General features: G+C 41.0%; 1 protein-coding gene across 1 annotated transcript in view; it reads left to right on the forward strand.

Moving 5' to 3' along the window:
- LOC133462631 (glutamate receptor ionotropic, NMDA 3B-like) overlaps positions 1–13772 on the forward strand; it is a 149632-nt gene that overhangs the window by 112110 nt on the left and 23750 nt on the right. Inside the window, exon 8 of the mRNA XM_061743962.1 lies at positions 1226–1341. Within this exon, the coding sequence (XP_061599946.1) occupies positions 1226–1341 (116 nt within the window). The remainder of the gene's footprint in view (positions 1–1225; positions 1342–13772) is intronic.

Consider the following 13772-nt stretch of genomic DNA (forward strand, 5'->3'; position numbering starts at 1 on the left):
ACACACGCACTTGGCAGACACAATGCAAACTCCTTAGAGCAACAGCAGAGATTGAGATGATGCATGTGCTGACTTTGTGCTACCAGTGGGAAGATTCAAAGTGCTTGTTCAGAGAAAGAGCATGATGAAGGCAGCGTTTGTTTACATGCAAGACGAAGGAGAGGTGGATGCAACAGCAGCGCCTGAGTGAGGATGTGAAATACTGTGTTGGCAGAAATACTGACCCCAATACTACTCTCAAATCTTAGAGAAGAAAAAACTCCTGAGCCTTCCCCTCGTAAGATAGAGAGCAGAGAGCTTCACATGCAGCTGTGCACCAATGTCAAGGCTCAGCTGGAGGGAAAAAAAATAAAATAGAATATGCTCAAGCTCAAATTGTACCTATGCACAAGGTTACAATTCATAGATTTGGCTACGGACCGCAATGCTAATATATACATATGCACACTCAAGCACGGACACAGTCTTTTATTATTCCAAGGCCATTTATTGTCTCTATTGTCTCTCCAAACTGTGTGTTGAATTTCCTGGGTCTTGACAGAGAAACTGAGCTCTCCCTCTGCCAGCATGGTAAAGAATTATAAAGAAAATTTTTTAGTTTAGCAGTTAACATATTGAACAACAACTCTGGAGTAATTTGATCAGACTGGTGTATTCTTCCCGGCACAGCAACCACCGGTGCATGCACTCTCTCCATGGACTTAACTTATTAAGCTATATAATATATACCGACATGTACAGATTTGGATGTTTGGGTTATTTCTGTGCCGGATTATCTTTAAGACCCCCGTGTTTTGCATCCTTGTAAACTTCTCTGCAGCCGATCCTGGTCAGCAGTAAATTTTGCACGCGCAGGGCCAGTCTATAATTAGAGGTCAATTCAGGTCAATTGGATCGATATTGCTGAAGTGGGAGAATCTTCTGCTGAGTGTATCATGTCTTATCAGGCCATAGCAGAACCTGTTAGTTTAGGTAATGATGTATGTGTTTACATAGTGTATTAGACTGCAGTTAATCTTGTCCTTTATATAAATGACCGAGTGGCCCGACAGCCGCAGATTCACGGTTTCTGAACGGGTCTCGAGAGTCAGAAAAAGTGTGGGAAAGTTAATCTGATTTACTTGAAGATCTATTTTACCGAGATTAGTAGTCTCCAATTAATTCGTCTCTCACTCTTTTTGTCTCTTCTTGTGTCGTGTGTTCTGCGTGCGCGTTGGCGATGAAGGACAGATCCTCCTGCCCTGGATGCGTTCATCATGGATAAAGCCCTGTTGGACTTTGAGGTCTCCATTGACGCAGAGTGCAAGCTGCTCACTGTGGGGAAGCCTTTTGCCATTGAAGGTGCACACACTCGCAAACCAGATCCAACTCACATTTAAATCTTTTTGGGGACTTTGTATTGATTTGCAGTCATTCAGTAGGAGCACATCTTTAAAATTACTGACTTTCTTCTGATGTTATTGCATTTTTTTGTCCTTTTTTATCTCTTTATTCCTTTGGTTGCTTTTATCTCAAAGCATCAGAGCCTTTATTTGAATTTTTATTCAAACATAAATGTAGTTTTCACTGGAGCTGAGGCCACATTTCACTCTCCATATTTTTAAATATATTAAAGACATTGACCTTGTATTTTTATATCAGTCAACTTATGGACACAAAATGATGACTATTACGAGACTATCACAATATTACATGTACAGTATATAACATAATGTTATCTCAATGGAACTCTCTTTTGATATGAGGTGTTTATGTATCAGATTAATGATTGAAAAACCAAAAAATTGTCCTTCCCAGGTCCTAAAATTGGGTAAATACAACAGATGAACCGAATAAGCCCCTCCCCCCTTATACACTTAAAGTGCAACTTTGGTATAAATGCTCTATACCAGGTGAGAGTGTTTTTGAGGCCACAAACTCCTCGGACCGGCCCTGCTTTGATTGTGCCACAGTGGTTTGAACTACATCACTTCTAGATGTGTTCAGTCTAATTTGTTCTAAGAGAAGTTCAGAAAAACTTATATTACAAAATAAACAAAAAACGCTGGGCAAAAATACTGCATGGGAGACAAATGACGACATTTTGCCTTTTCATTTATTACTTGTCTGGTTTGTGTTTCACAGCCCATTACGTACACTAATAATGTTTTGTTGTTCCAGCAACCCAAGTCAATAGTTGCCTGATGCCATTGACCTCCCGTGGTTTTGCTCATGTGTAGATATAGATATAGATATAGATATATATTTTCAACCACGAGTCAACAAGGACTATAGCAAATGTGATTCACTGGCTTGGTGGTATTGTGTTTTTTTACGATTTTCTTCTTCCTACTTCTTCATTGTTTTCATGGCAGGTACAGAGAGAGAGAGAGAGATTGCCGTCTTGTCTGTAAAAATTTACTTTTGCTGCAACTCACATAAGATATGCTTAATGCCAGATATGCTCCGTTGCTAAGTCTGAGCTGCAGAAAAGGAACCGCAGCCCTGCAGACTACGGTGTTCTTGTTGCCAACGATTCGTACAGTTTGAAGGAACAAATGCTTTGGATGAACGAGCAGAACTGAATCACTTGCTGAAACGATGTGTTCGTTTCACAGTTCAGCTGAGCCCCGTTGTGAATGATGCAGCAGAGATGGCTACTTTGTAATGGGAGATTCAAAGTGCCGCGCTCTCTGATCTCACCACCTTTTGTAGTTTACCCTGCGCGGGGGACCGGATCCTTCCAGTGCCAGTGTACATTACAGGCTCAGTGATTTGTAAAAATGGAGAGTGACTGTGAGTCCTGAGTGACAATCAACAGCTTACACTGCCAGAATCAGGCTCAACAACACGATATAGGTCCTTTGTGTAGACTATGTGCATAGAACCTAATGCACGGATAAATCTGAGGTGTGATACATCTTTATTGTGCAGGTAAATGCTGCAAAACATGAAAACATGAAATGTTTTGCTAGTTCAGGCAGGTGTCTCGAGCAGCCTTTCACCACTAACTGACCTTCAGCCCAGAAGATGCTTTCTTGACGACACCACTGAACCACAGAACAGCGATTGCAAACAATTGTTCACACTTTGGTTTTGAGAAACACCTGTGCCACTTAGGGATGCATCAAACTACGCAGGTTCACAATGTCTGGTTCGAGACGAGCTTTTAGGAAAACACTTGCGTCGCAGCTGTATGCTTCAAACTGTGGAAGTTGTGAACATGGTCAGGAACAATGCTTTAGGGAAACACGTGCTAGATCTCTGAAAACAAGCCCAAATGAAGCAACTGGGTTCTCAAAAAGCCTCCTAAAACTATATGACCTTAACAACCATTATTTGAGAGAAAGAAACCTACTGCCATAAATAAATAAAAATACCACAAGCCTGTTGAAATGCTATAGAGAGACCTTGAGAGAGCTGTGCGTGAACACAGCGAATGAACCGAGGCAATGAACTCAATGAAATGAAGCAATGCTGTAAAGAAGAGCAGGCCACAATTCCTCCAAAAGTCCTCCAAAACAAATTGAGAGACTGACTCATGTCATGCAGAAACAATAACTTCAATTTTTCTTTTTTCTGCTGAAGTTGGTTCCATGAGCTACTGAATGATGGGGTGTAAATAAATAATGACAGTGCGTGACGTGTTGTTGTTGTTCATCCGGAGTTGTATTTACGTCATTTTAAGACCTGATTTTTTTTCTTATGATGTTTTGATATGAAAAAGAGTGGACTGTCTTCTCTAAATGACCAGATAAGACTACAGACTATCAAACATCTGTAGAATTGCATGTAAAAAACAGAAATAAGCAGCTTGCACACACACACACACACACACACACACACACACACACACACACACACACACACACACACACACACACACACACACACACACACACACACACACACACACACACAGATTCAGATCAAATGCTGCAGTTAGCTACATGACTGACAGGACAAGTGTGTGAACTTGCGATGCCACAGGGCACTCATGCATACATTATTAATAACGCAGTGTTCAGTAAGAAGATTTTGGACTCAATAATCTCAGATTGAACTAACTACAACCCAGTCATGAAGGGGATAAACAAATCCACCGCCAGGCAGAAAACAGCTAATGACCCACACAGGGGGTTATTGTATGCAAGTCTTCCTACGCTGCTGCATGTGGGTTCCTGCAGGCGTGTTCACTTACAAGCGTGTGCTCCGGCACTATTTTTGAAGGAGAGAGCATTTTACATATTGATTCTCAGAAGATGGATATTTTTCACAACTGAGGTCTTTGCTGTTTTGTCCTAGCTGATAATCACCGCGTGCGCCATAACATCCACGGCAAAAACATAAAAACAAGAAAAAGCGGCCAAGAAGCTCATAAAAATACAAACTTGGCTGCTGTCAGGTTTACATGAGGAGTTCACAGGCACTGGCTTTCCTTGCTTCCACTCATCCTCCCTACACGTAGCTCCTTTCTAACAATGTCTGAGATTTCTGTTTGAAAATGACACACATACAGGAATCATAGCGGTTCAGTAAATCTGGTATCAAAGGCAATCCTTTTCTCTCTCTCTCTCTCGCTCACTATTTGTTGTGTGAAGACCAATTTTCCTATTGTGTAACAGAGTTTTAGGAAACCTTTTTTTGAAGGTGCTCTTACTAGATATATATGTCACTAGATGTCTTCATTCCTTCCAAATATAACTGTTTTCAGGTTGTTTGTATCAGTTGACCTCTCCAGTGTCTGGGTCTGTGTTCCCCCATATGGAACCGTTGCGAAGCTGTGAGTGTTTTCTCAAGGTCATATCTCAGGAAGGGCAGATAGATTCGGGGAATTGGTGCCTCTATATAATGTTGACAGCAAATAGAATCAACCTGCACTTTACAAATTCAAATCTCTGCAGGCGTTATCAAATCAGAACGATGAAAGTAGCGTCAACAACAACATGCTTATACAGTATAGTACCGTTTATGTTCAGAGGCTTTTTTTTTTAGGTTTTTACACACATGCTCACACACACGTTCACAGAAACATTAATTAAATCAGTTTGTTTGGACTGAATTATTCCTATAATTACTTCTATTATTTCCATAATTACCCCTGTAAATCAAATTGTATTATAGTAAATGTAAATTAAGCCTAGGTGGGAGTTTGTCTTACCAATTGGCCTAGGAGTAAATATAGTGATCCAAGACACAACCTTGCAGCACTCCACCACTCACCTTGGTACGACCGGAACAATCAGAATTAGCACGGACAAACCGAAATCAATCTTTGTCAAGCATGCCTTGAACCATTTTAATGTCATTCCTTTAATTCCAACAACCTGCTCCAACCTAAGACTGAATTCGGACCTGGGCTGTGCAACATTCTTGTTTTTCAGCTGCTAGCTCAGTGACTTGTTGTCACCATTTGGTCATTCTTACATTTGGCCACAATCAGTGCAGTCTTAACTGCAAAACCGATAAAGGGAGGTGTTTTAGCAGCAACAGCCAATTTTGTAGTCACAGTTTTCTGGGACTTGTTATGCTCTTGTTGTTTTACAATCTTAGCTGCTTGAGCTTTTTCTGCTCGTTAGATGCGCTGCATCTGTTTGTTGTGTCATACTTTGACTAAAAATGGCTTGAATTTGCCTGTCAATCTGCAGGCGCTTGTATATAGTTGTTTAAAACCCATATTACTGTATTACAAAAGGTTTCTGAATATTCCCATTTAGTAGAATATAGAAAAGACTAACATCTTTGCTTACGGTGGTAAAAAAATAAAGAGGTCTTATTTCCTCCTGATTTGAGACTAAGGTACCAATGATAAATTTATCATAATATTTTGATACAGTAATGGATTACTTTATGTAGTTATTATTGCCTTGTATGATTTGAGAAAAGTCATTCTGTAGCGGTAATGGGAACAGTTGCAGAGGTATGTGTGCACATAGAGCAGTAAATTATATCACTTCTAGAAATAAAAAGCTGCTGTCGATTTGCCAAAAGAGATTATGTCCCCGGTCTAATAAAAGTCTGGTTCTTTCTTCCACTGTGTTGAATAAAAGGTTTCTGTTATTATCATAAGTTTGACCGTATTCTAGTCACATGTCGTCTGCACATATATACGCCGTCTGAAGGTGACAATGATGGGGAAATTTCTGCTGGCAGAAGAAGTTTATTGGCTATATCAAACCTTTAACCCGACTCGGCTTCGTCATTAGGAGATTTCTGCAGGGACGGATTGGGCGCGCGTGCGTGCAGGTTACTGTACGTGTGTTCTTGAGTGTGTATTTGTGTCAGCTTGCTCTCCTCGTATCACTAAGCCATGCAGATACGAGATGTAAGGGTGCCACAAGGGACCAAACACCAACTTTGGAGCCGTTTCTCTGTCAGTCAAAATGTAGCATCGGGAAGATCCTGCTCCCACGTTGCCTCCGTGCTGTACAACCCTACCGCACTGGAGATTAAGTACTGCTTTCTTCACTGCATGATATGGAATGAGCCAAGACACACTGCTGTTGCAGCGCTCATGATCGCAAAGATGGGAATTCAGGTCGCATTGATTTGTAGAGTGGGTCGGTGTGATACTTGATTCACAGTCAATGTGAAAAAAAACAGGTGAAGGAGCTACACTGGCGTCAGTAACTATTTACTCTAACAGTCGCTGTGAGGAGGAGTAGCATTGGCGGGAATAACACCATAAGTCTTCGTGGTATTGCAAGAAAGAGCAGGAAATGGCCCAGACAGGAAATGGGAAATAAGAAAAATATATGAGGAGGAGGGGAAGGAAGAGAGGAAAGAGCATGACATGAAAAAGGTGGGAGGAAAGAGCAACAAAGGTAGGAGGGGGGGGAAGAGAAGATGCCTAGTGAGGGGACTTAGCGAGGTGGGAGTTGAGCATAAGAAGGAGATAGAGGGCTTTCATTTGCCCAGTGCCAGTTCGTGCCTTTCTGCAAGGCGAGTGATAAAAGAGCCAGCCAACAGAGTCCCCTAATCAAGACAAACCTTCACCCCCAGCAGATGGACCGAGGGAGGAGGGAGAGAGGGAAGGGAGAGAAAAGATGGAGGAAACAAAGAGAGGAGGCGTTGTTTGGTCCATGTGGAGCTGCATTTAAAGAGCGGTTTGTGGTCAGGAGATAGAGGGAGGCGGAAGAATTGGGAATTTGGAATCGCTGCAGGCAAGGCGCTCTGCCGAAATCTTGTGGCTGCTGAACTGGAGAGAGACGCGGAGGTGTCGCTGTGTGTCTGTTTTTCCCGAGTGCTGTTGGGAGATGTTTACGACGGTCTAGACACACCCCATTAATAATATTGCCACTGAACACGAAGCCCAGCGCTGCTTATTTGTATGTGTGTAGGAGGCTGGAGTGTGTGTGGGTGTTTGTGTGCGTCTGGGTGTGTTTGTGTGCGTCTGTGTGTGTGCGTTTCTGATAAGGTCTCTCTGTGTATAAGTGGTCTTCACAAGTTCAGCCAGCCAGGACGGAGCATGTCTGAAGATCAAAATAAGAATGGCAGAAGATGTTGTCGGCAGGGTGAGATTGTTGTCGGTCTGACAGGAGGGACTTACGGACACCTTTTTCTGTTCGCCTGCATCAGTGTGTGTGAGAGTGTGAGACGTTCCTGAGGCAAAATGGTATTGGAAAGACAAAAATAGCAGAATAGTTCCATTATTTGGAGGTGGAGTGATTAGTTCTTTAGCAAAAATTAACAGATGTCAGTGATTATTTAAAACCGATGCACCTGCCTTCAGTTTTTGTCTTTGTAGGGGTTTCCACTGTGGATATTTATTTTGCATATTCAATTCAATTCAATTCAATTCACACTTTATTAGAGACACATCTCGAGAAGAGGTCCATAATATAAAATTATACATACAACATACACGATATAAAAGACAACAACAACCACAATACAGAAGACTTAAAAACAACAGTGACACAAAAAGAAAACAGTATCAAGCGCAAGTGTAAATATATATATATAGTATAAATATATTTATGTTTTTTGTTTTTTTCACACTAGACACCTTTCCTAACGCAATCCCCCCCCTGATTTATCGAGCTTGGGACTACGGGACTGGCGATCTCTCCGTCGAGCCTCCAGGTGGAGGGTGGCTGACTCTGCCCGCTACGTTACCCTCTACCCACTGGCACTGATAAACGCAGTATAAATGCATATATCACCATTTTCTTACTTAGTTGAGAAGCAGAGGTGTCAAGTAACGAAGTACAAATACTTTGTTACCTTACTTAAGTAGATATTTTGGTTATCTATACTTCACTGGAGTAAATATTTTTCAGACGACTTTTTACTTTTACTCCTTACATTTTCACGCAATTATCTGTACGTTTTACTCCTTACATTTTAAAAACAGCTTTGTTTCTCTATTTCATTTCGGCCTTTAAAAAAAAACTATCCAGTTAAATTGCTCCATCCGGATAGAGTGAATTTGGTTGTGGTTGTTTCAGATGTTCTTGTCCAGTTTTGTTCTTACATCCGTTCCCTCAGATTCCTGCAACTAAACTTGGATGTACATTCCAATAAAGGTTAGGATAAATGATAACATGCCTCTGAAGTTTGACTTTTTGCACCATTACAATACTTATAGGCAACTATTCATCATATCTCCTGCTCTCTGAAACACATGTTAATGCTCAATAGTACACATATATGCTTCTTTAATATATTTGCATTATACTAAGATGCATTCATTTTCAATGGCTTTTGTCCTTAATGGCTATTTTCCCCCTTACATTACTTTTACTTTTATACTTTAAGTAGTTTTGAAACCAGTTCTTTTATACTTTTACTTGAGTAAAAAACTTGAGTTGATACTTCAACTTCTACAGGAGTATTTTTAAACTCTAGTATCTATACTTCTACCTGAGTAATGAATGTGAATACTTTTGACACCTCTGTTGAGAAGTAGGGGATATAACCATGTCTCCTAAAGATGAATTCATTCATATATTTACCAACCCCAGACCCAGATAAGTGGGGAACGTTGTGTCACAAAGGGCATCTCACATAAGAACCTATCCCAATTCAATACACAGAACACGATGATCCGACTTTTAAGGGGGTACAAACAAAGCAGAAACAAGCAGATGAAACTTCAGTAACTCCAAAGAGTCCAAAAAAACATATTTTTCATCCAATTTTTCAATACAGGATGTGAAGTACGATGAGGTCTTACAGCAGATAACATCTTCTAAAGTTCAAAGTGAGAGGGATTTTTCATTTGCTTGCTGTGGACGTGGTGGATCTAAGGGGAGAGCTGAAAGTCAGCCTAATGAAAGTCACGTACAGCGCACACCATTAAGCCACAGTATTAGCAACGCAGACAGCTGAGGTAAATAACAATGTTTATTGTGTTCGTGATGTTTTTGGAGCTGATATTTTGGAAGCGGGAAAAAAGTGTGCAAACGCGACAATCTCAGTGATTCTTATAAATGAACATATGTATGAGTGCTTGATGAAAAGGTCGGGGCATTCAAAGCAGCACTGACTTAAGCTCAGCAAGTACTGGTCAGAACCTACCAATAAGTGATGCAAGGACGGACAGGAGGTCAGTGGGATTGGGTCGATAGAGAGGCACCGGAGAACACTGCTGCATGCAGGGCTCCCATGCCGACCTTTATTCACAGTTGAAAGCATCTACAGTGGGCACTTGCATGTCAGAAGTGAACCAGCGAGCAATGAAATGAGATTCTGTGAGATGTTTACCTAAGAGCGAGATGGCAGCAGGATTCGCTGTGTGATAAAATCAATCCAGCTTTGCCAGAGCAACAATTTGGGCCATAACATTCATGTTATGGCCCAAATTGTAGATGCCCAGATTGTAACATGTAGATGTGTGACATAGACAACCACTAAGCACCACACAGCTGCTGTCCACACACACACCTCTTCACAACAACAAAACCAGTGATTGCAGTAGCCTCTCTCAGAAGGATAATTCACCCTGCTACCGTGACAAAAATTGCTGTTGCCAGCCTAGATGCTAATATTGTCTGAGAGGTAATGCTCTTTCTATACGCAGCGAGAATGTATGATGAGGATTACTGACAATAGTCTCATTAAAGGAAATGCGTGCTTGATTTTTCAACCGTGAAGTGGCTTCTCTCCTTCTATGCCTGAGCAGCAAGAATCAAAGATTATTATAAAACAGCCTGGTGGAACATATTTGAGACTTTTGTGTTCTAAAATGTGATCATGGTGACACTGAATGAAGTAGCAGTCCAGTGCGAGCTACAGAAACCACAAGACTGCTGATACATTTATAGTACAGGGTGTTTTATTGATTTCCATTGGTTGAATTAGTCAGAATTATTCAATGAGACTTCATGACAATGGAGTCTTTGAGGCATAAAGATGGGCTGGGAAAAAGGTTGAAAAAGAAAGCATTGTACCACTTTGTAATGTCGCCACTCCAACAACCCTTAAAGGAAGGGTATGTCATTGTAGCCCAGAACACTTTATGTCCCTTGTGCTAGTTTTGCTAGTTGCCTATACTAGCAAAAGGGGGAGGGGCTTGGGAGCACTGGAGGCAGGGGTAGGAAGGAGCATGCGCTCCATGTCTTGTTGATGTTTTGCATGCCAGGCCAGTCCAAGCAGGCCGGTCCAGTACCCATACTCCCTTCTTCCTCAATAATGCCTTTAGTAATGCGCCCAGAATGTGGTTTTGCATTGTCATGTGGAAATAGCGGGGACATTCCCGGAAAACATGAGATCTTGAAGGTAGCCTAGGTTTCTCTTAAATCATGCGACCAGGTATAAATGACTGTTGAGAAGGCTTTGGAGTTGTTTCTGACAACATTCAAGATGTCCCTTTTGTCTGTGATATACAACACATGGTGCCCATTTCCCCCCAAAAAAGAAAAAAGAGCTGGAATGCCGATTTGGTCTGAAAACAATACACGTTAGCACTGTGTGAGGTCCATCCCAGATGCATCGCAGCCCAGAGATGTCCGTGCCACCACAAGGCTTCATTCTTTGAGGCTTTATTTAAGCATCATTGTGTTTAAACATTTTAAGGATTTTTGACACTTAAATCAGTCATGTCCTGCACTGTATGGAAGCACACCTGTAGCCCACCATCATTCACATTAAAATGCATTATCCAGTCCCCCAGTCTGACCGTGCATCCAATACAAGAAGGGGCAAGAGAAAACTACTATTACTTCCCCTTCTTGCTCCAGCATCAAATATGGGCAACGCCTCCTAACGTATTGGAAGGGTAGCTCGGTCAGACTGGCCCGGAGAACGCGACCACTGACGTTGCTCTCCTGCGCCGCTTGGGATTGCCAATTCCATTTGAATTACGGAACACGTTTTACGGGGAGGGCATGAAAACGAAAAAGTAATGTCGTTTTCTTTATCATTTTAATGAAGTCACAGAATGAGCAGTCTTGGAGAAGAAACTGAAAATGCAGTTTGGATGATTTATTATTAAATTTATTTATGAGTCAAAAATGAAAAAGCATGTCTGCTAATGCATTTTAATTTTCAAATTTGACATTTCAAATAGAATTTTGGTAACTACTGTATTTGCTAGAGGATTTTTTTAAATTAAACCTTAAATGTCCTTTTTCTTTATCATTTTAATAAAGTCACAGAATGAGAAATATTAAAGAAGAAAATGAAAAAGCAGTTTGGATTGTTTATTAATTTTATTTATAAGACAAAAGATGCAGCTGTTCTGAAAATGAAAAAAGCATTTCTGTTAATCTATTTTAATTTGAATGATGGTACAGATTTGCTTTCATAGAACTGAAGCCTTCAAATGCTTTATTAATGATGAAATATGCTTGGGTTTTGGCATCAAGGCTCTGATAAATCCTCATTTATTTGGCTAACATAGAAATATTAGAGGTGATGGACTTAACCTTATCCTTGGAATCAGAGTTTACAGGTAGAAACTGAGGAGGAGATGAGTAATTAAGCATGTTACCATTAGCAGGGCTTCCTGGTAAGTTCCGGGGCTCGATCATTGACGGGTGTCTGTAAAAGAGGCTTCCAGGAACCTTTGGAGCACGAAAAAACTTTGCTGTAGCATGAGAGGCATACAGATCAGTGTGATGGAGCTACGTAGCGGGGGGGGCTCAAAGAGAAATCCTCTCTGAGTTCTATTATTTTAATCTCAGTTGCTATCACCGTAGAGTAGGTAGCAAACAAAAACGCAAGAAACATCCCTTCCATGTTTGCAAAAAAGGCACAATACCTCTGGTACGGAGGTACGTCAGTTGGGGTCAATCCCGTTAGAAGTTCCCTCATGGCGGGTTTACCTCAGACCCCCCCCACCCCCGCGCTAGTGAAAATGCAGCTTTTTAAGAGCCGCAGCGAGCTTGGCGTGTGAGAGACATCCGAAGGCATCTCAGGGACGAGTACTTCTTGCTCCTTAGATCTATAAGGAGATGGAGTAATTGAAATGAACCATGCAGGGGGGTGAACGTAAACGTCAAGACTGTTTGAGATGTCTGCATGAACTCGTTCCTGAGGGCCACCTCATAGCTCCTCATTGAAATTAGATCTTTTTTTCTTTTACCTTACCACTAGTATCAAATTCCTCACATACCAGCTTTATTTGGAATACGTTGCAGGCCCCAAATGGAAAAACGAATATGTATTAAAAAAATGAAATGAAGCTGAAAATATGAAATATATTAGGTTTTTAATTGCTGCAAATAATTAAAAGCTAAAAAAAAGTGTAAGGAAAACTGCAGGTTTTTTTCCCCATAACACTCCAATTCACTCTTATTCGGGTTTGTAGTACATAACAAGAGTTGTAGTCAACAGCAACTTTGCGGGGATGGATACAGTACATCCAAATTAAATTGGAAATAAAGTTACGTGTGCAGAGTTTTCTGTTAAATTTTAGTTAAAAGTTGCATTATGTGCTGCTTACCCTAAAATAGTACTGATGTGGTGCAGGTGTTCGGGTGTATATTTTTATGCACGGGGATATTTCGCAGTATCTGGCATATAATTACATAGCAGAATTACATCTAAGTAGTTTGTGAAATGCACCAGCAGCTGCCTGGCCTTATCTCCTATACTGGGAGCTCTATTTGGGATTCACAGTGGGTCAGTGAACAAGTGGAAAATCCAAACATGGCCCTGGCCTCCAGATTTAAGTGTGATGGAGCATCTATGGGATGTGTTGGGGGTGGGGGACAAATCCATATTTGGATAAGATTTGACAACAGTTTGCTTACTGGAAGAGATGCTGCTGTCAATCATAAAGTACCAAAATGCACTCAGCATTGATGGTATTATGCAGAGTAGTTTGTGTTTGTTTTCTCGTAGGGAACGATAATTGGTTGATTTTTCGCCTTATTTTAAGTTATGTCATTTTCTAGGCTTTATTAATTATTCATGTCATTGAGAGATGTTTATGGACATTCCCAGGAAGACATATATCTTTAAGCCGACAGCCTCTCCGACAGTACAGAACAACCCATCTCAATGAGGCAGCGGGGATAACTTGTACAAGAACATACAAGGCTGACGTGCAAAACAGCCGAGGTGGCTGAAGAACTAATATAACACCTTGGATCAACACGTTTTTTTTATTGCAAAACTGACACCAATAATTCACCGCCTTTTCTACTCCGCTGCTTGCAATTTATGACGTCTTTATGTGATTTTAGTCTACTTGTTGCTCTGCGTTCATCACATGGTTAATTTCCCTGATTGGTTGTATGTCTATCCAGTTATGTGCGGAGGCAGTTTCTTCTGCACCTGTTGGTACTGCCACCTGAAGATCAAAGCTGAATCCAGAGGAACCAGAAGGCTGTATATGGAAGAGG

This window comes from Cololabis saira, chromosome 16 (genome assembly GCF_033807715.1).
Source record: "Cololabis saira isolate AMF1-May2022 chromosome 16, fColSai1.1, whole genome shotgun sequence".
NCBI classification, from domain to species: Eukaryota; Metazoa; Chordata; class Actinopteri; order Beloniformes; family Belonidae; genus Cololabis; species Cololabis saira.